The following is a 27253-nucleotide window of genomic DNA, read 5'->3' as shown; positions in this document are numbered from 1 at the left end:
TGAACTGTATATTGCTATCAGGGCTAGTTTCCCTTGAAAGGGAATTAATTTCATTTTCATCTTTAGAGACATGCAAAGATAATTTAAATGAAACTACTAATTTTTGAAATGTACAGCCTTGCTATCTTGAAATGCAGGACCAGCCTTCTAATATTAATGCATCTGGAAATTTGAAATCTGTATGTGCTTAAGACTTTCTGTCATCATGAACAACTATCTCCCCTTGCATACACTTAAAGTTTGAAAGAAAATAACTATTGAATTGTCAAAACAAATTCATTAATAAAGCTCCTTTTGTTGTATACTGTTTTTACTTGATTGTTTATTTAGATTTTTTTTACCCTATGACTACATAATTTTATTTTTTGGTCATATAGAATAGATGCCTACGTACTGCATTGAACGTTCTAGTGGAATTTGAGGTATTTTCCCTTTCACGCCGCGTGGGCGTCACGACAGTTATGCCCCCATCCACACATGTAAGGAGCACAGTTTTGACTCCGCCCTCCGAGATTCGGGCGAGTCAAGCTAAAGATTGAAGCGTACCCAATGGAGAGGGGAGTGGATGCTTGGTTCATGATGTGGCGAATGCGATCCTCTGCTTCCTGTGTGTGAGATCTCTATCAAAAGTCATTCCAAAGCCTCTCCTCCCGCCGGACGGGTGTATCAAGGCTATATTCAAATTAAACATGGCAGTTAACCTCAGCAAAAACGGGAGCGCCTTGTCAGCCGCATATAAAGAAGTGGTAGATGAGAAATCTGCTACCAACTGGTAAGAGGACAGAATGTAAAATCGCCACAAAAATATATTGCATCCGCTCGTTCAGCTTTGCAGCTTGCTAGTTTCTATCATTACAGGCAACTCAGCTAGCTAAGCTTAGCTATTCTGTCGCTTGCGATGGTCTATGGGGATATCAGTTAATTTAAGTTATGTAAGCCTTGCTACTATGTAAGTTTTAAGTGCACGTTTTCTAGTTAAACTATCTGAACCGATGCATGACCCTGGAGGGCTTTGTCGCTATCTAAGCGGCATTTCCTTAGCTATGTTAGCTAGCAGGAAGCTTTAATTAGCTGTGGTCAGATCCATCTGATGCCACATCTGTTGAAGACCTATCAAATCAAACATAGTACATCACTAGTAATCTCACTGCATTGTGTACAGAAGAAAACAAAATACTATATATTCAGCCAGTGCTAGCTAGCCATCTTATTAATTTGTGGTAGTTCGGGTTATTGTTGGCCTTTCACACGTTTTTTGTGCCGAAAACTTTTCACACAAGTGTAAAACCAATTTGCAAGTCAGGAAAATCAAATAAGCTCCCGACTCCTTTTACAGTGGCTAAGCAACTTCGAAGGAACAAAGCTATGAATATCAGTTCCTCTTGGGGTTGACAGGAAACCTGTTGGTGCCGGTGTTTAAGGCTGAACTGAATTAATTAACTTTCTTGTAAGAGTTTCATAGACTGTGTTAAGCAGGCCTCTTTATGTCAAGAAAATAATTAATATATTAAACTGTGATTTAACATAGGATAGATATTATATTAAATATTATAAAGATATATTAAATACTTAATGTTTTTCTCAGACCAATGATTGCTGGTATCTGGGATCCGTCTAATATATTGAAAACCGTACAGAATTACACATTTTCACAGACAGTAATGATGTCAATATTTCCTACCAGAGTTTTGTCTTAACTGGAAATAAGCTCAGTTATATATTAATGGCCCAGTTATCATAAAGACCAGAGTGCAGTAATGTTAAGCCTCTCATTTAGTTGACTGAAACCGCTATGACCACACAAGTGCAGTTACACAGCAGAATTTAGCTGCAGTCGTTATACCTTGGCATTCTTTTTTCCCCTCAGGGCCTTGTTTACGTATGAGGGAAACACTAATGACATCCGGTTGGCAGGCACTGGAGGTAAGTGCATGTAATGGCATTGAGTTCCCCCTGAAGGCCTTTGTCATCTGCAGTGTTTGCAGGACTTGTCTGTGTTGAATTTGCCTTAATTTGCCCTTTTTCAGACGGTGGACTGGATGAACTGGTGGAGGAGCTGAACAGTGGGAAAATTATGTATGCTTTCACTCGCGTTGAAGATCCAAATTCCGGCCTTCCCAAATATGTCCTCATCAACTGGGTAATTTCAGCGCTCTCTAGATATCTCCATCTGTCCACCCTCTCTCGAACTTCGACACAAAGGCGCTCATGACTTTGGTTTTTGTGTGTTTTTTGCAGACTGGAGAAGGTGTGAAAGATGCAAGGAAAGGACTGTGTGCTAATCACGTCAGCTCGATGGCAAATTTTCTCCTGGTAATTATTACACCTATTTCCATTTTCTGTCACCAGTGTGTAAGTGTTGTCTTCATGGTTGGGGCTACCATCACCCCACAGGTTGTGTCAGGTTGAGAGGTTATTGTAGTTGGGAGTACTGGTCTCATAGTCCTGTAGGCCCAGCTGGGAAATACTTGGAGAATATAATCTTAACAGGCTTCGTATCCTGAAAGCATTGTCTACTTGTGGTCATTTGAAAGTTATCAATAGATAACAACACATGAACAATGCTATCAATGTTTGCGCGCGTGCGTGTGTGCGCGTGCGTGCGTGTGTGTGTGTTCTTTGTGTGCATACGTGGATGCTTGAGAATGTCGTTTCAGTTGCTGAATTGATTTGTGTAACTCCAGGGCGCCCATGTGACGATAAACGCCCGCGCAGAGGACGACGTGGAGCCCGAGGCGATTATGCAAAAGGTTGCCAAGGCGTCCGGGGCCAACTACAGCTTCCACAAAGAGTCCAACCGCTTCAGGGATTCCGGGCCCCAGGGCCCCGTGGTACGTAGCTAGCAGACGAGGCACAAGGCCTTGTTCCTCCTCTTTCCTTTTGTTTATTTCTGTTGTATGGATCCGTCCAAGGTTAGGATGAATGGTACACGGGACTATTTGACCGTGGTACGTGTGTCAGAATGATTCAGCCTTAAATTTCAACATGTTTGTTAATGTACCAACTGGGTAGTGTTGTGGTTAAGGGCAATGCATAGTTAAATGATTGCACAATGCTGAGTAAGATATCCTTGTGGTTTCCTATATTTCTGTTGTGCTGGGTGTTTTGGCAGTCCACCACTTACAGTGACTCATCACTGTAGAATCCAGTGGCTTAGCTTGCTCTGATGAGGATGTGGAGTAGTCGGCTTGCCCAGGGTTTTTTTCTTCTTTTCTTTTTTACAAGGGCAGAAACATGTTTTTGTTGATTTGAAAGGCACAGATGACAACTCGTTGAATGCGGACATAAGACTGTTTAGCAGTAGGATACCCTGCATCTGTATATAATTGAGCATGAAACATTACATCTGAATCTGTGTAGATAGTACTGCTGCTGTTAATGGGCATGTCATCTCACAGGGCTCTGTTTACCAGAAGACCAATGCCATGTCCGAAATCAAACGGACGAACAAAGATAATTTCTGGGCCCAGGCTGAGGTAAGACACACCGCGGAGAACCTCTCCGTCACCCTCCGTCAAGCAGCTCAGTTCCACAGCTCCACAGAACATCCGATCCCTGACTAGAACCTCCCTAAATCCCTAACACCCGAAAACAGTTCAGAACCCTGCATGTCGTAACAAGGTACTGGATGGATTGTGACACGTACCCGGGGCTAGACCACACAGTGACACCTGCTGTCCTGCGTGCGTGTGTGTCCGTGGTCAGAAAGACGAGGAGAAGCGGCGCCAGGAGGAGCGGCGCAAGGCGGACGAGGAGCTGCAGCACCTGGACCGGGAGAGGAAGGACCGCGAGGTGAAGGAGGCGGCACAGCGGGACAAGAGGGACAAGGAGCGAGCGTCTCAGATCGACCAGCAGAAGTAAGAGGCTGCTAACCATAGATATATATAAACACTAGATGTCTTACGGCGGAGTCTAGAACGTCCGCACATGGCGGCCATCTTGCTACAGTCAACTCGCTCACCCATAACATTGTGTCGATGCTACATGTACTTTTTAAATGACCATAACATGCTCAATTTTCAACCGATTTTGAAACGGTTTGGTTTGTTATCAACGTCAGAGATGTCGTTATGCCACTGCATACTTCTATTCTATAAAAAAAAAAAAAAAACATAATTATTCATAAGTATGCAGTGGCATACCGACATCTCTGACGTTGATAACAAACCAAACCGTTTCAAAATCGACTCCGTTGTCCGGCAACGCGGACGAGACATCTAGTGTTTATATATATCTATGCTGCTAACCGTCGGCTTTCTCCCACACGCTGTCCTGGGGGGGGGTGTCTGTGTCTCACCTTTTTTGCGTCGGCCGTTTTGTTGAAACAGGAAGTACCAGCAGCAACAGGAAGCGGAGAACAGAGACCACGAAAAACAACAATGGGTGAGTTGTTTCGGGCAAGCTTGCGCAAAGACGCCGGCTTCAGATCAGATCTCTCCCCCAGAGCTTAAAGAACCTATTGTAAAAGGCTAGTCATTTAGTGAATGTTAGCATAGTAGTCTTAAGGGATTGAATTAGATTCTACTCGCCAATAGACTTCAGTAGTAGCATAAAGCTAGCCCAGGGGTTATGTTCACATCGATATGCTCCCTTCAACATCGTCACGGTCCATAGGAGGAGCAGGAGAAGGAGCACCAGGCAGGCCAGAAGAAAGGCTTCAAGCGAGCTGAATCTCTGGAGAAAGCCAACGTGAGTTACCCTGTGGGAATGAAGTCCCCTCTCCCAACCGACTCTCTCATTCCTCTGGTTTTGTTTTCCCGTTTAACCTTTCACTTCTGTCAACTCTCAAATTCTCATTTTTTCCAGCTGACTGCTGTCTACTTGATGTATTTGCTTCTTACGTCCTCTTTTTCTTCTTATGAATATCTCTTAACATTTACTTGGAAATTACAGTATCTGTCTGGCAAGGGACCACAGGTTTCATCAGCTTCTCTCATTGTGATGTCATGCCATGCTGCGATGTAGCCCGTGTGTGATTGGCTGAGCCACTGTTTTCCAGGAAGCTGCCTCGGTGATCTCCCAGCGTTCCATGAACCCCAGAGAGATGTTCAAGCAGAGAGAGAGGGGCATGCCCCCCGGCTGCTCTGACACCTCGCCTGCCCCTGACAGCCCTCAGCCTGGTAAGCTCTCCCCACGAAGGAAGGATTTTCGTTTCATTTTTCAAAATTTCCGCCTCGCGGAACTGTCACGCCCTGTCAGCTCTCGGGCCTGTCTCTCAATCACGACATCCTAACGCCTCCTCTCACCGCCCCATCTGCAGTGTGTTGTGTTACTCTCTCTGCTGGGTACTCTGGCCATCTGCTAGCTCTTCTCTGTCCTACTCATGGTCTGTCTGTCTGCTTGTCTGCGTGTGTCACTCCATGTCTGTCTGTCTGTCTGTCTCAGGGCGTTTGAACAGCCCGTTTCTCTCTAAGCCACCTTGCGAGCCCGTGCAGTCCAGCTCACCTCAGCGCCAAGCCTCCCCCGCAGGCTCCGCCTCTCCTGTCCCCGCCACAGGTCTGAGTTCTCTCACACACACACACACACACACACACGTACACACATTCACTCACACACACACGTACACACATTCACTCACACACGAAGACACACACACACACTGAATTTATACTAACTCAACCTTTCCACTGGCTTCACATACATGCCACTCATCAACATCCAATCACACGTGTTGCTCGTAAGTGACGACTCACTTCGTGTCCGTGCTGAACGCTCCCTGCTGTCTGCCTCTAACCCTCGCCCGCTGCCTCGCCCGCTGCCTCTTCCTCCGCTGGGGGCCCGAGGAAGGGTGTCTCACACACCTAACCCGTCACTCGTTTGTTCCATCAGCATTCGTTCAGTGTTCCCTGTGAGGGTGTGCATGCAGGGGCTTGGGGAACGGTGTAGGACTTGAGTGTCTGGATCTGTGTGTGTTCTCGCGGTGGCGTCTGGTCCCGTGTGTCACTGTGTGTGTGTGTGTTTGTCATAAGAGCCCAGTGTGGATGAGCAGGCCCCTTGTGAGCTTGCTGAACCGGAGGTCACAGCCCAGGAAGAGTGGCAAGGTGGGACCCACGTCACACACACACACACACACACACTGCTGGATAGAATGCCGAATGATTGAATGCCCTGTCACCCCTAAATATCATCACATCTATAAAACCAGACAGCATTTCACTTTTGTGCCATGGTCATTTCTCTGCCCACATTCCTTCTAGTTGTGTCCAGGAGTCATCAGCACTGTGGTCTTGCTGCTGTTCTGCTGCAACTACACATACTACTCCTACCAATTTAACCTTTTCTCTGCTACTAGAGACATACCACCCTCAAGAAACCCACTATTGGCTGTCTCCAGCCTTCACCTGGTGCTTGTTAATTGGGTCTCCAGAGTTCGTTCAGTGTTCCCTGTGAGGGTGTGCAGGCAGGGGAACGGCGTAAGACTTGAGTGTCTGGATCTGTGTGTGTTCTCGCGGTGGCGTCTGGTCCCGTGTGTCACTGTGTATGTGTGTGTTTGTCATAAGAGCCCAGTGTGGATGAGCAGGCCCCTTGTGAGCTCGCTGAACCGGAGGTCACAGCCCAGGAAGAGTGGCAAGGTGGGACCCACTTCTCACACACACACACACACACACACACACACTTCATAGTTGGAACGCACCGTTGCTGAGTAGATCAAAGTGCCGTCTCCCCTCCATATCACCTCTATTAACAAAACATCATTTCAGTTTTGTGCCATGGTCATTTCCCTGCTCACATTTCTTCCAGTTGGATCCGTGAGCCGACTGCTGCGTGGATTTGCAGCTGCTCTGCTGCCGCCTGCTGGTCGAGAGAGGCACTGCTTGTGCGCGAGGCTGACTATATTCTTTCCCTTTCAGAGAAGTCGCCAGCCACCAACTTCCAAGCCCCTGCTGTGGAGCCAGTCCAGGAACAGCTGTACGAAGAGCCCTCTGAGGTAAAGATATACCGCAGCATGAAACCTCTTCCTTGTACCGTAAACAGGAAGTGTGTCAGGATGTGTGAAATCCCCCCCTCATCGCACCTGCGTCTTTCAGGTGAAGGAACAGGAAACACCTGAGGTGGCGGCGGAGGAAACCACAGGCCGAGAAGTCAGTGCCAGAGCCCTGTATGACTACCAGGCTGGTGAGCACCATTACACTTAATCTAAGAGGTACAGCTTAGTGGTTAGAGCATTTGACTGCAGGTCAGGAGATCAAAGGTTCAAATTCCCTCGCGTAATTCGCTTTGGATAACGGCGTCTGCTAAATAAACACATTATTATTATTATCTACACATACCATCTCTTTGTCTTTGTCCCTAGCCGATGACACAGAGATCTCCTTCGATCCTGATGATGTCATCACCGGCATCGAGATGATCGACGAGGGCTGGTGGCGTGGATACGGCCCCAACGGCCACTATGGGATGTTCCCAGCCAATTATGTGGAGCTTATGTAAGTTTGGGCCAGGCCTCTTCGTTAGGTCTGCATAATTGCGCCCCCATGACCCCACCCCCCCTCCCCCGCCCAACCACGACTCCCCAAAGAAGACGAATCGCCCACAGACAGACCACCTGCAGCCGAGCAGCGGGCCAGAGTTTACCTCGCAGTCAGAAGACCAGAGACACTGTTCCTTCTACATCAGGGACCAAGGTATGCAGAATAACCACAGGGCCTTCTAGCATGGGTCCCTGTTCCGGAACACGATTCCATTATGTTGTTGATGTCGTGAACAGTTATGACGTCATATAGGGATTTGTTAGGAAACGTGCATGTTGGCTGGTCAGCCCCTGAATTGAATCTGTTTCCTTTTAATGTGATGCAGTTATTGTTAGCCTTTTATTGATTGGTTCCGCTTAATATTCCATTGTTATCTTTGATAGCACTATTAGTTAACATTCCTTAAACGGTGAATTTAGTTTTTATTTCAGGTATATACTACTATTGTTAATTGTAGCAATTGTCCTGTCGATTTCAGGAAAATTTATTTTCATAGCACATGGTACCAACTATGATCTCTTTGCCTTGTTTTTGCCTTTCGTGCTAGAAAAATATTTTTTTTTATGTGTTGGTTTTTGTATAAAGAAATAAGTATGGTTAAACAAAACTAAAAAATAGTGTGGATCATCTGTGAATTTCAAATCATGTGAAAAATTACATATACAAAGATAAGGTTTTGCAGTTGAACTAGATATTTGAAAGCCAACGGGGTCTGTATTTGCTGTGCTCTGGGGGAATGATCTCAAGAGGAAAAACGTATTGAAAAATTATACCAATGAGGTTCTCTGTGATTTCCATAGTACTTGTTCGTATGCATAACGGTTATTGAATGTTGACCACAACATTTCAGTTGTTCCAAATTACTTAAATTTCCAGGGACCAGTTACTTACACAGTGGAAATAAGTTGTCATAATATTTTGTCACTTTGTGTTATTTAGTTGTGATCCACTTCCTGAGTCCATAAGGCTGGGGTTAGCAGCTCTGACTAGATTGCAAAGAGACTGGTTGCATATGAGGGTTGCCAAAGGGGGGTTATTGAATGGGGGGGGGGAATTCTCAGAAATGTGCTGTTTGTTATTTTAATCTGTCTGACATTGTCAGTGTGAAATATCATTAACCATTATGCAAGGCCACTGCTTTTAACAAATGAAATCACTGTCAGTGAAGTTGGTACAGTAGGGCGTTGTCACTTTAAATGAAAATAAAGGAATTTAAGATTGACTAAAAAGGGTCATTGTCACTTCAAAATGCATGTATGTATTCATTGTAATTTTATTTTTTTCAAAGAGTATTCTGTAATGCAAAGACATTCTTCATAATAAATATACGAGTAAGTTGACTTGACTTTTTAACTGGATCTTTCAAAACTATATAAGATTATAAAAATGTTGTACACCAGGTGGCGTTTAGTTAGGACCTTTGACAAGATAAACCTGATTCTTTGTAGTGAAAGTTAGGGGACTTTCAATGGCGTTAACTGTAACTCTAATCTCAAACACAAACTTCAGCAATAATATCAACTCGACGTGTAGTTTCCTGGAATAAAGCCATATATGCGACAACTGGGGACTTTTTCTTAAGGTTTCAGTTTCATAAGAAAGGGTAGATTAAACTTCACCGATCCTTAAGATCATCGTTTATTTTCCTTTAGTACCTTGTAGAGTATATGGAACTTGTAAAATGGTAGCGAAGTCTTACTGTTTCCATGGGTGAAAATGTCATATATACTTTGGTGGAGGGAGGGGGGGATACATCATATTTTCTCAAGAGAAAATTTTGAGGGAGGACACCAAAAGTATTTATATAACACACTATCTACGTTGTAATGTATATTGGGGGGACCAATTGTATTTTGCCTAGGATCGGGGGGGGGGGGGTCCCCATCCCCTCAGGATTTCCGCAAATTACTGTTTCAAGCAGAAGAGTTGGAAGTATTTCGCCTACCTACATTATGATAGTCTTTTCTGCATTTAGTCCTAGTAGGGTCAGCTTTCTTAGTTTCACGTTAGCTCTGTCCAAGCGGTGTTATGACTAGAACGGGTTATGATTCCTTTCCAGGAGAGTGACTCAAACCTAACTACAGTTTTGTAAAATCACCGTATTTCTTTTCAAGACAGCAGTAGTCCTTTGACCACACCACAACCCCACGTTAGTGGATGCCTGAAATGAATAGATGGGGAATTTCTTTCGTTTCACCTCATCTTTCTGATCATCAGTTCTCAATTTTAGGCTTAACTATGTTAGCTCTTGCTTAGGATAGCTGACAAGAATAAGTTACCTAAGTGTTAAGATTGTGGTACACAAAATACAGATCTTTAAATTTGGCCTACTTGCTATATCTAAATCTACACCACAAATACTTATTTAAGTCTGACTGATGTATTACTGAGCATACATCTCCGGAAAGAAATAAGAGACCACTGCACCTTTTTCATTCCCTTTTATAAAGGTTGAGAAGGACAATGTTGAGTGAGGAACAGAAGGGTAAAATTTGCTGTGGCCTCTTTTTCCCACATTCTTTTCCAGAGCTGTATGTCTCTATGTGTGTGTGCAGGTCTACATGTATGCAGGCTATGCATGTATATATTACAAAGGCACTAAGATTGTATTTACCTACCTAACCTGAGTAGCCTTTACTGAACTGGAAATATGTGGTTTGACTCAACACAGCAAACTGAAATGGGTGTCCGTTAAAACGTCACAGAACTGAAACAGTCAAAATTGTTATCACAGTTGTGATCAGTGATCACACGAAACATTGAATATCGCAGCTTAGATCTCATTGACCTGATTTCACAATTTCATTTATCTGTAGTTTTAACTGGCGTATCAGATAATCTTTGTCATTTTAGACAACTATTATTTAATCTCTTTCATAAATTCATCAACAAATCAAGTGTTTTGTCATTTTACTACAAAAAATCCCTGAGATATGACCACCTCACTGATAACTTTGTTATGTTGACATTTAAAGGTTAACATAAATGTCATACTCTATCCGCAACAAAAAAAACTATAACCCAGACTAAATGAATGCTTAATCAATACATAGCTGATTGATTGGATGATTATACAACTAGCAATGATATGAAATGTTGCTTTTTCTGTTGTTTTTATTTTGTTACTATGCATATGTATTGTTTTATGTTAGTGTTAATATTGGTTTTCTTATTATTTTATCATGACTTATTATTTTAATAGTCATTGCTATTGAATTATTATTCAATATTATTATAGTACTATAATTAATCACAATTTAAAAAAAACTTGCAAATGTGCAATTAATGTAATTAAACAAGCATGCTTAATGAATGGTAAACTGAGTTGAATTTAATTGTAGTACGTAGCCTGTGCGTGCTGTCGAAAACTCAGTCTCCCAGACACACTTGCTGTGATGAAGAAATCTCGACCAATAGATTTGCAGCAATGTTCAGATGTGGTTACACTTCGAGGTAGACGACAGCGGACTAAAGTCGAAAGGCTTCTTTAATACAGAACTGTGGTGCAGGCAGATCATGTTAACAAGCGAACAAACATCGGCGACAAAGTACAGATTGCAATGGGTACGTTTTAAAAATATATATATGTATAAAAAACCGAGCTTGACATTTTGAGCACCTGTGGAAGCCTAATGAAGTTTATCATGTAATTGACAGATGTAAAAAAATAAATAATTGTATTTTCGTTCTTACCCACGATCTAATGATGTAAATAAATGGCATGGTGGCAGATACACTTTTACTGTGGATTTCAAGTAGCCTAGGTCATTGACTATCTGACTGAGTGTTGCGATACAATTTTTATAATAGGCTATAAGTTACAAATTACTTGTTCGTTCTCTTTCACAGTTTGAATTGCATGATTTTACTGTAGCCTATTGGGTTGACCTGAAAAAAGCGGCACATATCAACAAATTTGCAGTAAGATTAATTAGTATCTTGCTGTTAGATGTGATATATGTGTCCGCTTCAGACCACATTCAATTCTGCGTAATTTACGGTCATATTTATTTATAATGTCAAAATGACATCCCCTTTTTTGAAAAAGTCACCCTTGGACATTACCGAAGTGCATAAATACGTTATTTGCAGCCATCAAATAGAGAAGTTGTCGGATGCCGAATTGAAGTTAGAAGCCACAGCACAGGAAATAGCTGATTTCGAAAGAGAAGTAAAGAATTAGTAGACAAGTGATATCAATGTTGCCGACGATAGTGAAAAAGGATGTAAACCATCTACACTGAGGTTGTGTAGTGCGGTTGTTCACAGTTCCCAATAATGAATAGTGAATACTCATGTGATGCTCTCTTGTCCTGACAGCACAATGAAAGACCACACAATTATTAATTTCACACACTTGTAAATTGGAAAAAAATGTGTGTCTTACAAAGATTAAGGAACACATGGGCAATTTTATGGTAATGCTCTAGAACAGAATGTAACCGTCCATTTTTTATTTGTCGTACATATTGTTGTAACAGGAGCGTTTATGCTTATATCAGATAGGGTACCACATAGCTGTGGTTGAGACTCAAAAGCAGGATGTGGTGTTGTGAGTTTGCGGTTTGATATCAGCGCTGTATTGTGTCTTGACACTTTAACATTACCAGATGTTTCTAATGAACCAGTATTTCTTAGATAGACATTAAATTAAAGTTTATTAATTGCACAATGCCATAAGTCACATTCTCTACGACCACCATCTCTCTTTGAACACAATTCTGGCCTGGTGTGTGTTTCAACATTCAAGATTCCGTTTTGATTTTGTGTTTTTTTTTACTCTTTAAAAAGTAGTCTTCATCACCAAGCAAAGTGCTATTTTGCAGGACTATATGATTCATTGTTGTGCTTTAAGTAATGACGTTCCATTGCATTGAGTGGAAGGTAATTCCTCTGTCTCTCATGCCTCACTGTGACTTACTGTCTCCTTTGTTCTCTGGCAGTGATGGAACCGGAAAAGAAGCATAGTGACAGTCCACAACAGGGCACAGTCAGAGAAGAAGATGGGAGCATGGACCAGTCACAGGACCAGGTGAGCCTGGACTCTCAACTCACAACTCACATTAGGGCTTGGGTGTCCATCTACCGTGGCACGTTTTAGATTGTGAACGAGGAAATGAAAGCATTTGCACCCTTTGTGTCCTGTGAATTATACTTTCAATTCCTCTAGTCGTGTTCCTTTTTTTTTCTCTAAACGTCAAATAGCTAAACATAAGATTCATGTAAAAGGCTGAATTTAAAATAACACTTTAAGAATTGGAGAACTGGACAGCCCGACCAGCAGTAGATCTGTTCGCTCGAAAAAATGGCCAGTGAGCCATATTTTCACAGCCCATTTATTTTGAAGTGGTACATGAACTTTTTTTCTTACCATTCTCATGAAATTGGACATCTTTTCTTTCTACTTATTAAAATCGGAACTGATACAGTAGCACGCAATATCAATCATCTGAATTTCTCAGCATGATTCTTAAATGAGTAAAAGTAGGGAAGATTATTTTCTGTGAAAGTTAGTGGGTGGTGTTTTGTTTGAGTGTGAACACACACACACCCTCACTCAAAAACTGCAGGATCTCTTCTCAGATATATTTCTGGTAATTGAAGATGACAAAACAAAACTCAATGCAGAGATGCGTCGAATTTCCAAGACACAGCGCTGAGAAAAAAGCCTGGTGGTTTCAGTGGTAACTACGGGTCGATAGCAACAGGCCAGCACATCACCACCAATCCTTGTGAGAGTCATATCAACTCACTGACACAAACCCCTCCTACGCCAATTTCCAAAAATGTGAATGCGGTGGAAATGTAGTCGCTGTTTACTGACAGTCCTTTGCATTGATATCAGCCCAGACGAGTGTGAGATAGTGAGGTGCGGGGGGGGGGGGGTAACTGAGAAGACTGCTGCTTCCTGTGTGAGACCAATTTCAGTCAGGCTGACTGATATCAATGTTGTGTGGAATTGAAACGGTTCTATAGTTTTAATCAAATAAGTCCTGTAGCACATCACTTGTCTTTTTAATGGTTGCAATACCTTTAGGTATGCGAGCACAACTACTTGGGCGTAATATATCATTAAGAAAGGTCCGATTAGGAAAGATCTCTTAAATGCAAATTATATATTGTCTCATGCTTATATATTGTCTCATGCCTCATTTTGTAGACAAAGACCATTTTTGAATAAAGAACCAAAAATTAAGTATGTATAAATACTAATATTGGGACAAATACGATTAATGTACAGTGCTGTGCAAAAGTCATGGGTACCCAAGATTTTTACATGAATATCTTTTACATCGTTATTTTGTCACATACAAGGCAATGAAATATATACATATAAGGGAATGAAAAGTACATTTCTAAAGTACAAAAAAGTAAAGGCATTTCTAATCTGTATGGCTGTTGAGGGTTCTAGAGAGGAACAGGTGGTCTGTTTAGGTACATAGAGTCACCATGGTTTTTAAAAACTACACCTGTGGTCTGAAGACAATAAAGCGTTTCGTGGCCGGGAGCCAAATCTAGGGGCCAGATGTAAAGATATATGACTCAGCCAGGGTTATCCTAGTTAGAACCCAGCTTCTTCACTATTACTCATTAGAGGGGCTCACTTCTGGGAACAAGCAACCACTAAGAGGAACCTGATTCAATATGAAACCATGTTTGGCTGTTACCCTGTGAAACGTATGCCACAGAAACAAAATTGTATTTGTATTTGATGATTAAGACTGGAATATTGGCACAGATCTTTATTTATCTTTCTTTTACTGTTACTGTTCTTACTAGACATTCTATGAACCCAGTACCCAAAATCAAATCCCTTACTCAGAAGTTGGCATATGACTCTCTACGGACCGCTGTGGTGTTCTGTTATATGCATATAAAAATAGTTTTATAATATGCATATTTTACAAAACTTTTTGCCATAAAGATATTACTTCCAATCGTTCCCATGGTTACTTAAAAAAAAACTACAAAACGTTCATAATGACAAACAGCTTCAGCTTAGTCATAGTCATTTGTAGGCATGAAACTTCAATGAGCACGGCATTCATCTGTAGAGGGTGGTTTTAATCTGCATACATACACTGTTTCATTTCTCATTTTATCTGCACTATGCAAACATTTCGTTCTTTTGCTTCTTTGTGAGTCCTTGCTTGTGAGTCCATTTATAAAAGTTTTTAAAGTTTCAGCCAAATTTCCTCATGGCATCTTGATAAGTGTGGAGACTTTTCAGAACCGACTATGTTCATAGATAATTACTTCAACAAATAACTGATGAAAGATGACATCATCTTTAAGGTGTAGCCTTCCAGTTTACACCTTCAGTGACATTCCAAGACGCACTTCTGTGCCTGCTGAAATGAGACAAAAAGCCAAACGGAAGTTGTTTGCTTAAATATGTGATAATATTGAGTATTTGAGACTGCTTATAGACATTTGAGTAATTGTCAGGTCTAGACTGAAAACCCCACGTCTGTTGGTTTCCCTTCAAACAGGATGTATGGTGGTTACTTATTGAAAGTAGTGGTAAAACCAAACAGTGTTGTTTTGTGTGTTTCACTCAGGATCAGACATTGTGACTTTGTTCTACTAGCTTCCTCCCCCAGTATTTGTACAATGTTTTTTTTAATGACACACCAAATAAGACACAGAATTCACACTACATGTGAGCAATCTTAATCTGTTATCCTCCCTGACGATGTGTATCTGGTGACGTCATGTATCTCTAGACTGTCATGGAGATCCCCGATTCCACCGAGATCCCCGATTCCACCAGTAACCGTGACGCCCAGTCCAGCAGTAGCCCAGTGAAGACAAACGAGAGGTCTTTTATAGCCAGTCTCAACTGTTTTATGAAGGACAGAGGTACACCAATCGAGAGAATACCACACCTGGGGTTTAAGCAGAGTGAGTCCATGCTCAAAGCATGTGGTCATCATCCCTCTTAATTTATATTTCTATACAGAATTATAATTTTCAAGATCCGTTTGGAATCACATGTATACATAATGATAAATTTTCATATACATATATTACTTGTTAATGATAAAAAGAACTGCATGTCCCAATAGATATGGTTTCTATTTGCAGTTAACCTTTGGAGAATCTACAAAGCGGTTGAGAAGCTTGGGGGATATGACTCTGTGAGTACAACTGTACAGCAGAATAGTTATTTGACTTTTTTCTTTAAATCTTTTTTTTTTTTTACTATTTGAGCATACAGTCACACATTCACACACAACAGCTTGTGCATGTTGCGAAAGACCATGCAGGTGTTTCATTGGTGGAAAATGAACAGCAGTTGGCAGGATATAAACATGACCCATCTCACCACATTAGACCACGCTGAGCTTTCGGCATAAAGATAGTTACGTACCGATGGTTTTGTTCTTTTTACTTGAATGAATTTTCCACTAGAAGCCTTGAATGCTCTAAGATAGAAAGGCTGAGTGGAAATTAAAGTTCACGAGGACAAAAGTATTTGTTCAGCAAGGACCACACGATAGTTTTTCCATCTTGGTAAACGAATCGCAATTTTCTCTCCATCAAAGTTAGTTTCTTTTCTTCTTTTTTTGAACACGAACCCCTTGTGACTCCTTCAGGTGACTGCCCGGAGGCTGTGGAAGAGCGTGTACGACGAGCTGGGAGGCAGTCCTGGAAGCACGAGCGCTGCCACCTGCACCCGCAGACACTACGAGAGGTAAGGACACTGTCCCTGCAGAGAGAGAGAGAGAGAGAGAGAGAGAGAGAGAGAGAGAGAGAGAGAGAGAGAGAGAGAGAGAGAGAGAGAGAGAGAGAGGGGAGAGAAAGAGAGAGAGAGAGGGGAGAGAGAGAGAGAGAGAGTGAGAGAGAGAGAGAGAGAGAGAGAGAGAGAGAGGGGAGAGAAAGAGAGAGAGAGAGGGGAGAGAGAGAGAGAGAGAGAGTGAGAGAGAAGAGAGAGAGAGAGAGGGGGGAGAGAGGGGAGAGAGAGAACAACACAGAACCTTCTCACCTGCCAGAGCTTAACCTCTGGCTGGAATGACCCCGGTCGTGTGTCCTTGTGTCTGATAGGCTTGTCCTGCCCTTCGAGAGAGAGCGGCGAGGGGAGGAGGACAAGCCCCTCCCTCAAAGCAAACCGCGGAAACAATATAAGAGGGGCCTGGACGTTAAGGGGTGCAAGTCTGACGGCAAGAGGAAGAGCGCCCAGCTGGACAAGGTCACAGATTCACAGGTGGTTTCCCAGGTAGTTGTACAATCTTAATGAACCAAAAGTCTGTTGTGAGTTAGTTACAGCGTCTATTCCTCATCTCTCTTCCCTGCATGTGGGTGAAAATATGAACCGTGTATATGGTGCTTTTGTTTCAGGTGCAGAACAGACCAGAGTCTACCCAGTGTCGGACAGGAGCATATGTGTCTTCCTCTCCATGGACCATCCCCTCAGACCGGCTCCTTGCAGGCTGCTCACAGCCAAACAAAGATGGCGACGACCACTCGCACACCCTCTACACGCCCCCCCAGCAGGTGTCGGCCCCCGCCACGTTCTCCTGGAGCAGCCACGGGCCCTCCACGCCGGGGGAGGTGATATCCCCCCTGGAGAAGAAGAAGCGCGTGGCCCAGGCGAGCCTCGGCCTGAGCCCCGGCCGCAGAGAGGACGAGGCGAAGGACAGACCCTCCGTCATCCACTGCTCCCAGTCGCCGGGCCTCCAACCCGGCGCCCACAGCTGCAACTCCTCCGAAGGCTCTCCTCTACCCCGCTCCTCCTGCTCCTCCCGCTGCTCCTCCCCTTACTCCGTCTCCTCCGAGGACGGGGCGGCGCGGCCCGGCGACAAACCCTCGCGGCTCCGCCCGGAATCGCCCCACGCCTACCCTGCCGGCCACCTCCCTGCCCCTGGCCCCGGTGGAGCTCCCACCCCCCAGAGCGGCTTCGGAGGGAAAGACGTCCCCGACTCCTCCAGCCCGCGTAGAAACGGCCCCTTGCCGGATGTCGCGGTCCCTATCAAAAGCCCACCAGTGTGGAGCCCTGTCTGCAACATGACCAGCGGCCTCCCGGCTCCTTACATGGTGCTACCGACACCGAGCGCTTACGCTGTCATTAAGGTGCCTTCTGCCAGTGCCTCGGGTTTCACCAAGGTTCCTCACAAATCGGCGGAGCCACTGAGGCCCATTCCTTTTCAGCCAGGTTACAGACATCTCCAGAACCCCAACAGGTCGATGCAGCGCAACGACACTTTGACCTACGCCAAGAGGATCCACGTAGCACATCCACTTTACGCAGCAGAGAGGAAAGAGAGGTCCAGAACTATGCTGCCTAAACCTCAAGCCACCCAACAGCCCGTGTTCCATCCCACCTCCGGCATTCCGGTGTCCTACCTCGTACCAGCCTATGACAGAACAGCTATGGACATTCGACATCCACAAGGCTTCCACCCTGTTTTTCTACCTGGCAACATGAGGCTGCCCCAGACCCAGCCCGGCCCAGTGTATCATCGCCACGTCATGACGGGAGCCCCCCAGTCCGCCCCTTACGACCCCATGCACTATCCGTCTCCTGTGTGGAATATCCAGACAGGTTACAGTCTCCACGGGGCGAATCCACATTATTCTCACACCAGGCTGTGATCCAATCCCACTGAAATCCACTGTCGAGTCTTAACACAACAAACTGAATCGGGGGCCTCTGCTCTGGCTAGACTCTCAGTGTATGTGTGGTCTGTCGTGTACTGTAACGAGAGAGGTTTACTGGGAATCATTTTGTGAGGAAGGAACACCCCTGTGGTGTCTGACAGAATTACAAAAACAAACGACTTCTTGCATTGATTGCATTTTGCTAATGTTTTTTTGTTTTTATGATTCAACGTACCAAATGTGTTAATAAAATGTTTCTCATCGTAAAGATATAAGTTCTGTGTGTGTAAGCCAGTAACATATTTTCTCACGATTTACTCGACTAGTGTAGAGTACTGTTTTTTATCCACGTTGAGGATTTTCGTGCCCCATTCAACATATGATATGTTGTCGTCTGTTGGACCTCACGGAAATTCCGGTCGGTTGGTTATGGGTACGTTCCAGGGAAAGCCATAAGGCCGCCCGAAGTAAAGCCGCGGGTCTGTCACCGTGGCGATGAGTCACCTCTGCTGATGATCATGTAGACAGACAGCAGAACAATAAGCGTTCTCATTATAACAGAGCACGGGTGGCACGGTGTAAAAAAAATTCCCACAGTGTTTGCTTGAACTCAAAGTACCCCTGAATTCCACCAAACAAGTTGCTCCGAGCCACAGTTTATGGAAACATATTATATTGCAAACCCACGTTTAATTGCCAATTTTAAAGCCCATATCAGGACTGACATCTCTGTCGACCTGGCAAGAGACTTGCCGCAAGACTGATGAGTATGGTGTTTGGATGTGGTGGCAGATTGGCAGAGGGGTGAAACTAAAATAGCTCGACTCTGGCTATAAATACCATCAGGTTCAAGTTTCCATAAAGAGTGTTTATCACTGCATTTGTATGCAGGCTTAGTGGTCCTGCGAGCAGAGAACACCCCAGTCATTCTGTGGACACACACACGCACACACACACACTCACACCACACACACACCCACACACACGCCACACACACACACACCACACACACACACACACACACACACACAGAGAGAGACCTCTAGACTCCAGATCTTAAACAAGGCACCTCACGTTGACAAAAATGTCTGCATATCCTGGTCATGTCCTCTGATTGGTCGGATCCATGGTTAGAGTCCAGGGCTTATATATGACACACGTCCTGTATGGAGGAGGGGGAGTCCTGGTGAGACCAGGACAAAGCCTGAGAGATCTTACTGGGAGAATTGTGTGTACAGCTTTATGTTACACTGCACTGGAGGGTGTGGGCTCTGTCTAAAAGCTTTCAATGTCTTTGAATGCAACCCGATAGGGCTGTGGACTATCTAGATTTGACCCCCTCCCCCCTCCGCGCCCCCCCCCCCCCCCGCGCCCCCCGGGAGGTGCACAGTGGTGAAGCAGGGGAATGTTTAATGGGCTGGCCAGATGGTTCCTGCAGTTGTTTCGGTTATGGTACATTTATATACATTGTTTTTTACAATGCTAAGTGTGCTAAAATGCTGAATGGGGGGGGGGGGGGGGGGGGGTGCATTTAGCGAAACCCTTTTTTTTTGTCAGTCCTTACAGGGGGTCCAGTGGAGTGACTAAGCTTCATAGTGAGGAATTTGCTTTGGGAGGAAGGTGCATACAATAAACATATAGGGTCCACATATTTAAATTTTAGGTCCCTATATGTTTATTGTATGCACCTTCCTGCCGAAGCAAATTCCTTGTCTGTGCAAACTTCATGGCGAATAAATCCCATTCTGATTCTGATTCATAGCGGGGTGGCTGTTTACCCACAAGCTGGACGAGTCTCCACCATATGGCAGCCTCTTGATTGCACTATAAGGCTCGAGCGCCGAGTTCACACACTGCAGCTGCAGATCACAGCGCCAGCTCTCCTCTCGCGCCTGGAAAGAAACTAGACACTAGTCCCGCACACTCCTCTCCCCCCCCTCTCCTCGCAAAACTTGGAGCGTTCACCCTTTCTCCCACTTTTACAATGTTCTGTAGTTCTCCGTCTCATTCTTCCCTGCAAGTTCTTCCTCGACAGTTGACACTCGGTGCGAGCATGACAGCAGCGATTGTTGGAGCGAAGTGGTCGCCAGACCGCCTCTAGCGCAATCGGAACTTCAATGCCTGTGAATCTTTGTCAGTCTCTTGATTTTGGTTAGGTGAAATATGCGATGTCCGCGGGTCTGCCGGGTTCTTTTTCTTCTTCATTTGTTTTTAGTTCTGGCCGCCAGCCATGTCGAGATCCCACTGCCAAGCAGTCTGCTCTCGAATCCAGGTCAGTGTTTCTATTGGAACCTTGTTCCACCGCGCTGTGCGGTCAACTGATAATATTGCCACGTGCATGATTAAGATTCAGTAGCCTATGCGCATTTTATTTTGTCGGTTTATACTGGAATGTGTCCCACACCAGTTAGACTATGGTTGGACTATCCTCATAAAAGTGCATTGAATTGTTTTTTCGAAAAGACACATCAAGTGATCTGGTGTCAATTGCTTTAAAACATCAAACACCACACTTATTAGTGCATACATTTCTAATCCACGTTCTGTGGTCGTCTAGACTTAATGCTTGCTGGCAAATCTCGACTGTCAGTCGGTTAAGTGTCCGAATCATCTTTACGCACGGCTGATTACCCGTTCTGTTTCCACCACCAGGTCGCCTGTTCCAGCCAGGGTCGGATCTTTCCGTGGTCTATCCCGTGAGAGTTGACGGGAAAACCAGTTTGTCTCACACTCTTTGTCTTACAACTTCGGTCGAGGGCGGTACAAGCGTGACCTGCGACAGTTGGAGGGACACATTTATTGACCAGATTTAACTTTAAGGGTCGCGAGTTATTTATGGAATCTAACTGTGAACAATCATCTGTTGTCTAATGATTACATTCTGGAGAGACGTAACGGAAGCCTTAATCGGACAGAGCATCATTCGACCAGTGGAAATTCCTGCCACCGTCATTGGCACCGTTACGGATTCTGTCGCGCGTGGGATTGCAGCCATCAGCACCTGTGTAGGATTGGTAAGGCACGAGATACATTTTTTCCGTTTGCAGGTAACATGCACCGATAGAATATGCTTTTCTTTTTTCATTTCAGAATGTGGAACCCCCGAAAGTATCCGATGTACCTAATTCCAACGTAGTTTAAACCTCGCGCATATTAACAGTGAAACGGTTTAATCCTGGTCTTAAAGGGCACATTGCATGAGAGAGGCCTGAGACGAGCTTGGGTATGTGGTCCAACTGGTCACAGTTCACTAAGCAAACCCCTCTCACTCTCTCTGACAGAGGCTTGTCTGTTGTGGTGCACCCCTTGAAGGGGCTTCCTGAGAGTGTTTGCAGAGCGACTTCCCTGCGACTTCCCTGCAGACTTCCCTGCAGACCACAAGCGGCAGTCCCCTCTCTCCTCTGCCCTGGCTCTCATCCCCTTCTCTCTCTCTCTCTCTCTCTCTCCTCTCTCTCCTCTCTCTCTCTCTCTCTCTTCTCTCTCTTTCTCTTTCTCTTCTATCTCTCTCTCTGTCTGTTTTTATCATCTCTATCTCTTCTCCTCCCATCTCTGTCTCTCCGTCTTCTACCCCCCCCACCAAGTCAAGCACACCAAACTGTCACTTGGCCCCAGTCTTGAATAATATTGGAATTTGCTTTGGATTTAAAGAAGACAGTGCATTCAGGTTATCAGAAGCATACTTTTGATGCTGTTGCAGTCTTTCTAATATGGATATTATCTGAACCAGATAAGAGGCTAGTTATGTGGTAGAGCAGTAGAGCAGCATGCCATGTTGTCATACAGTTAATGGAGGAGAATGTGGATGAGAGTGAACTCCCTTCTCTAAATCTATCACTTGTGTTCCGTTTGTCTGTGATGAATGTCTCTGGCTGTTTAACTCGGGCCCTGTCTCAACAAGTCATAACATGTACCCTTCACCCCTCGTGCCCCCTTGGAAGGTCATCTCAAAACCAAATGGGGCTGAAGAGGTGAACTCTTTATCTCCTCTCCTCTAACACTACCAAACCTCTTCATATCCTTGTGTCTTCAGACGGAGGGAGCGAGGAAGGATGTTCCTGCCACAGGATTTAGACGGGGCCTCTGTCTGGGCAGGAATGCTTCTCTCTGCAGGGTCTTGTCTTTCTGGCTGGCTGTCAGTCATGTTTGTGTTTGCTGACCTGCTCTCTGCCAAGGACTGTACATCTGCTGCAGGCAGCCAGTCAGGGCTGCTCCTCTTCATCACTGATTGGTCATCTCCACTGCTAGGATCTGGTATTACAATCGGATTGGTTGCCTGTGCTGCTACAGCTGGCTGGAATTAGAATCTGATTGGATCTCTGTTCATCTGGGCTGGCTGGGATTGGTTGAGTCAGTGTGATGATGGCGGGAGAGCGTCTTGGAGCGCATCAGGCATCAGGGTCGTGGAGCTGGCCTCTGCGTCTGGAATGCAACACTGTGCTCTCTGTTCCAAACAAACACCCTCCCAGCTCTGAGTACTTGGCCCACGCTTCTCTGTGTGGTCGCGACAATGACGCTCAAATGTGTTCACCCCTAACTAGAAACTGTTGCAGCAGGGGGATGTAAGCTCAAAACAACGCCAGTTCTGCGGATCTGATTTTAGGTGAATGCCGTTCATTGTCCTTGTGTTAATCAGGACTCTAATTAGCTTTTGTTCTTTGTAGTTGAGTGGTGTGGTGTTGCAAGTGGGTGTGATTGGCGTAGTCTTTTACTGTGGCATGTGTTATAATCCCTCTAAACTCAACAGGATGTAGTAGCCTGAAGGCTGTGCGAGGAGCATGTAGCAGCAGGTTCAGCTCTGTTATTCTGGTACAGTATCCTGGCTAAACGAACGTCCTGATTTCGACTGTTCTGGAGGCAACAGCATTCTTACTTTCAGCCCAGAGCAGTCGTCTCGATCTAAGCGGTTATTTTTGCAAAAATGTTAAGAAATACTGTGACACTGTAGGTCCTGCTCCCAGAGGCTCTCTCTGTCTCTCTCTCTCTCTCTCTCTCTCCTCCCTCTCTCTCTCTCTCTCCTCTCTCTCTCTCTCTCTCTTTCTCTCTCTCTGTCTGTCTGTCTGTCTCTCTCTCTCTCTCTCTCTCTCTCTCTCTCTCTCTCTCTCTGTGTCTCTCTCTCTCTCTCTCTCTCTCTCTGTGTCTCTCTCTCCACACCTCTCTGTCTCTAAGCCACAGAAGCAGGAAGCAGGAGTAAAGCAGTTCCACATGGCTGCTGTATTTAGGACACCAGGACGTGTTATTGCAGCCTGCCCCTGGACCTGGCACCCTCACCACTGGGGTAGGCTGGTCCGGAGGAGAGGGATGGTGGGGAGGATCGGAAGGGAGGGAGGGGAGGAGTGGGAAGTCAAAGGTGAGGAGCCTCGAGGAGTAGAATGGGGAGAGATGACGGAAAGGAGGTGGGGAGGGAAAAGAGGGATGGAGGGGAGGGGTGAAGGGAGGGAGGGAGGAATGGAGGGGAAAAGTGGGAAGTTAAAGGTTAGGAGCTTGAGGAGTAAAATATTGGAAGGGAAGAGACGAGGGGAAGGAGACTGGGAGGAGGAGGGGGAGGGGAAAGCAGTGTGGATTTGTCTCTCTGCAGTGCCTGTGATGCACGTCCGGTCTCAGGGCTGCAGTTGGAAACCCTAGCTGTATCAAACCAGCATCAACAGCAATGTACGGGATCTTCTGCGGAGGCCTGTGCTTACAACAAAGAGGGTAAACCTAGGACAAAATAGACAAGCCCTCTCTTAGGCCCAAGACACAATGCACACATCAGAAGCCAAACGTTTTGACATCTCTTTCATGTTGGCTGTGTTGACTTCTGGGCATGCTCTGGCTGGTAGTTAAGGGATTAGTGGGAAATACCATGACCTAATCACCCGTAGTACACTAGACCTTTCTGTATGCTAAACATGGAGAGAGGTTCGTAGATTGAGATATTGGGGGGAGAGAGAGAGAGGAGGCAGGAGAGAGAGGGAGGCAGGAGAGAGAGAGAGAGATAGTGAATGAGTTTCTCGTTTATTAGCCGTTTGTATTGGCTGCTCCTGCTGACAGCTCCTAACGCTCTATCTAAACCTATAACACAAAATAATTAAACCTATTATAAATAGTGTACATCCTGATCTATAGTATATTATCTGCTAGAGAGATGAGAGAGAGAGAGAGTCAGGTGGCTGAGCGGTGAGGGAATCGGGCTAGTAATCTGAAGGTAGCCAGTTCGATTCCCGGTCATGCCAACTGATGTTGTGTCCTTGGGCAAGGCACTTCACCCTACTTGCCTCGGGGGAATGTCCCTGTACTTACTGTAAGTCGCTCTGGATAAGAGTGTCTGCTAAATGACTAAATGTAATGTAAATATAAATAGGAGAGAGAGGGGAAGGGAAAGAGAGAGGGATGGAGGAGAGAGTTGCTCTAAATGTTTGGATGGGCCTCTCTCTAACATTCCTCGCAGGCTGATAAGTTCCCTTCCACATGTTTAAGTATTTTAGCCCAAAATCATAACTGACTGTAGATCAACAGGATAACATACAGAAGGCAATGAAATGACTCTGATCTTGTGCAAAATAGAAGAGTCAAGAATCCTTGAGCAACAAATACAACACTGTAATTTAGAAAATAGTCATGAAAAAAAATTTGTTACGGATCTGGTAGAAACCAGAAATGCGTAACACAACATGTATCACAAGGACGCTAAGCCGAACATTAGCATTCATGTGAGCTGTTGTTGAGCATGTTGTGTAGTTGTGTAGAGTACACAGTCCTGCAGGCAGACAAGCGTCCCAGCAGTGTGCATGCTTTCCCAATGAGCTCTAGAAGCTGGGAGGAGTCACACCACATCTGCTGCTCAGTCTCTCTCCCTCAGCTGAGATAACCAGAAACACAAACCCTGACCTCAGGAGTGAACCAAATAAACCTGCAACCCTGACATTCTAGGAGAGCTGAATAAACCTGGCAACCTTACATGTTGATGTTTCTGTTTCCTAGTGAGGACAGATATGTGCAGAAACTTGGCAGGCTAAAAGCAAAAATATCCAGAAGTGAGTCATAAAGACTTCCCATCTGGTCCGGTCAGTAAGGCTAGGATGGGTCTGGCCTAGAGAGGAGGTGCTTCCCTCAGTGAAGTCCTGGCTGAGCATGAATCCTTAGTTTACAGTATTACAGCATCAGTCTTAAGACATTGTGGTGGACTTGGTCATACAACGTTATTACATTTACATGTAGTCATTTAGCAGACGCTCTTATCCAGAGCGACTTACAGTAAGTACAGGGACATTCTCAGTGAAGTGCCTTGCCCAAGGACACAACGTCATTTTGCATAGCCGGGAATCAACCAACAACCTTCTGATTACTAGCCCGACTCCCTCACCGCTCAGCCACCTGACCCCCCATACACGCTACAGTTCTTCTCTCCCCTCCTCCAGGCTCCTTCTACCAGTACAGTCATCATCTCCACCTCCAGGCTTCTTGTAGTACAGTCTTATTCATATCCTCCAGACTTCTTCTTCTACCAGTACTGTCTTACTCAGTTCTTCCTTCAGGCTTTTTCCTCTCATTTGCATGTTGTTTAGAGATGCAGGAGGGGTTCCCTTCTGTGCAGCCAGGACATGTCTGGACATCCATACATACACAGTCATGCAGATAACTGAATAATCAGCTGGACTGAATACCCTGCAGAGAGGGTGTAACTGGTGTAGAGAGAGTGTTTAGACTGTGTGTGTGTGTGTGTGTATGTGTGTGTGTGTGTGCTGTATGTATAACAGTTAGAGAAAAGAAAGAGTCAGCACTGGTAGGAACTTGCATGGCATAGTTGAGAGAAATCTGGTGCCCCGGGGAAAGTTTGTTCATGTTACCATGGATCCTCTGGTTGTGGAGGGACCTCTGTCTATGGCAGTGTTACAGACTGGATATTACCTGTCCAACATACCTGTTGACTTACATTCGGACTCCACTGTACACTTACTGTACCTGTAGACTTACCTGTACACTAACCTGTAGACTCTGTACACTAACCTGTAGACTCTGTACACTAACCTGTACACTCTGTACACTAACCTGTAGATTGAGGCTTCATACCTAACTGTAGACTTACCTGTCGACTGCAACACAGAGATCGTCTAGAATGTTCCAGGCCTGAGGCGAACTCTGCCTCCTTGACATGGGGAAAGGAGAAACTTGAGATAATCAGTAATGGTCGTAAAATATTCCATCTTGTAGACAGGTAGTATGTCAATAGTGACGTACAGGGTGGCGTACTTGGCAGACTGTCTAACAACTGGAGGCTTGTGTTGCGGTTTCCTGATAAATCACTCAACAGCGCTCAACAACAGCCTCCAACTGACTCATAGAAATGCACTAATTTCACTGCAGTGTTGTGTTGAGTGATGATGCTGTGTGTGGTGTGTGTGTGTCTTCCCACAGCAGGGTGTGTTCTCTCTGCCCGAGGGTTCTTTCTTCATAGAGCCTTCCAGGGGGGGCCCTGCCGAGAAGGAGGGGGGCCCGCAGCCCCACCTGGTGTACCCCCACGTTACCGCGGCGACGCAGAGGCGACGCAGAAGCCCCGATGACCAGCACACGCCCAGTCCCTGTGTGGTCAAAGGTTAGAGAGTGTGTGTGTGTGTGTGTATGGTGGAGGATATCATATCTGTAAGATGATACTAAAGCCTCGAGCAAGTCAAATGCACTTTCTAATGTATGCAAGAGTCAGCTAATTCTACAGTAGGGATTACCAGGTGTGTGGTAGCGTCCTGTGTGTGTGTAATAGCGTTGTGTGTGTTTGTGCATCTGCATGTGTGTGTGTGTGTGTGTGTGTGTGTAAGTGATAGCTTCCTGTGTGTGATAGCGTCCTGCACGTGCTCTCCTCGCCACAGATGCTCCAGGTGACTCTCTCAGTGGTGGAGAGGGGAGAGGGAGGCGTGGGAGAGGGAGGAGCAGCAGGAGGGGAGAGGGGGGCTCCCCGACCCCCGCAGGGTGAAGCCCCGCTCCGTCAGCCGAGAGAGGTGGGTGGAGACCATGGTGGTGGTCGACTCCAAGCTCATCAACTACCACCGGCAGCGAGAACGTGGAGGCCTACATCTTCACCATCATGAACATGGTCAGTCCAGCCAGTCAGCCAGCCAGCCAGTCAGTACATCAATATAACCAGCAACTTATCAACTAGTCCTGAGTGAGTGATGGTGTTTCCTGTGGCTAGGTGGCAGGTATTT

At 45.2% G+C, this 27253-nt stretch overlaps 3 protein-coding genes across 9 annotated transcripts in view; all 3 read left to right on the top strand.

Moving 5' to 3' along the window:
* Positions 1-600: 600 nt before the first annotated feature.
* dbnlb (drebrin-like b) lies at positions 601-8812 on the top strand. Of its 6 annotated transcripts, XM_067228124.1 has the most exons (16): positions 601-772; positions 1868-1923; positions 2028-2140; positions 2239-2313; positions 2685-2831; positions 3399-3476; positions 3706-3857; positions 4329-4383; positions 4615-4689; positions 5000-5120; positions 5386-5496; positions 5970-6041; positions 6501-6572; positions 6852-6928; positions 7029-7116; positions 7295-8812. In XM_067228124.1, exons 1-16 carry the CDS (start codon positions 690-692, stop codon positions 7429-7431), a joined length of 1512 nt encoding a protein of 503 aa, XP_067084225.1. In that variant the 5' UTR covers positions 601-689; the 3' UTR covers positions 7432-8812. The 6 variants fall into 6 exon arrangements, with proteins under 6 accessions (XP_067084225.1, XP_067084226.1, XP_067084228.1 ...); XM_067228125.1 differs by lacking the exon at positions 5970-6041; XM_067228126.1 differs by lacking the exon at positions 5386-5496 and having other exon boundaries at positions 602-772.
* A 2141-nt stretch (positions 8813-10953) lies between these two features.
* arid5a (AT-rich interactive domain 5A) lies at positions 10954-18335 on the top strand. 2 transcript variants are annotated; one of them, XM_067228427.1, is made up of 7 exons: positions 10954-11036; positions 12416-12504; positions 15200-15377; positions 15561-15613; positions 16073-16170; positions 16521-16692; positions 16815-18335. In XM_067228427.1, the coding sequence occupies exons 1-7, from the start codon at positions 11033-11035 to the stop codon at positions 18066-18068; spliced, it is 1848 nt and encodes a 615-aa protein (XP_067084528.1). In that variant the 5' UTR covers positions 10954-11032; the 3' UTR covers positions 18069-18335. The 2 variants fall into 2 exon arrangements, with proteins under 2 accessions (XP_067084528.1, XP_067084529.1); XM_067228428.1 differs by lacking the exons at positions 15200-15377; positions 15561-15613.
* A 2554-nt stretch (positions 18336-20889) lies between these two features.
* The window catches only part of LOC136932926 (A disintegrin and metalloproteinase with thrombospondin motifs 12-like), a gene marked incomplete in the record, with an annotated part of 9650 nt that continues 3286 nt past the window's right edge, over positions 20890-27253 (top strand). Inside the window, 3 exon segments of the mRNA XM_067228245.1 lie at positions 20890-21088; positions 26469-26646; positions 26918-27141. Coding sequence (XP_067084346.1) covers positions 27133-27141 — 9 coding nt within the window.

This window comes from Osmerus mordax, chromosome 24 (genome assembly GCF_038355195.1).
Source record: "Osmerus mordax isolate fOsmMor3 chromosome 24, fOsmMor3.pri, whole genome shotgun sequence".
Lineage (NCBI taxonomy): Eukaryota > Metazoa > Chordata > Actinopteri > Osmeriformes > Osmeridae > Osmerus > Osmerus mordax.
The sequence above is the reverse complement of the archived record's forward strand: the minus strand, read 5'-3'. Positions and strand labels throughout refer to the sequence as shown.

Coding starts and splice junctions, on each gene's coding strand:
- dbnlb (XM_067228124.1), top strand. CDS start 690: ATGGCAGTTAACCTCAGCAAAAACGGGAGCGCCTTGTCAGCCGCATAT. Junction 5,121..5,385: donor CCCTGACAGCCCTCAGCCTG/GTAAGCTCTCCC, acceptor TGTCTGTCTCAG/GGCGTTTGAACAGCCCGTTT. Junction 6,042..6,500: donor AGCCCAGGAAGAGTGGCAAG/GTGGGACCCACG, acceptor GTTTGTCATAAG/AGCCCAGTGTGGATGAGCAG.
- arid5a (XM_067228427.1), top strand. Junction 15,378..15,560: donor ACACCTGGGGTTTAAGCAGA/GTGAGTCCATGC, acceptor TTCTATTTGCAG/TTAACCTTTGGAGAATCTAC. Junction 16,171..16,520: donor ACCCGCAGACACTACGAGAG/GTAAGGACACTG, acceptor TGTGTCTGATAG/GCTTGTCCTGCCCTTCGAGA.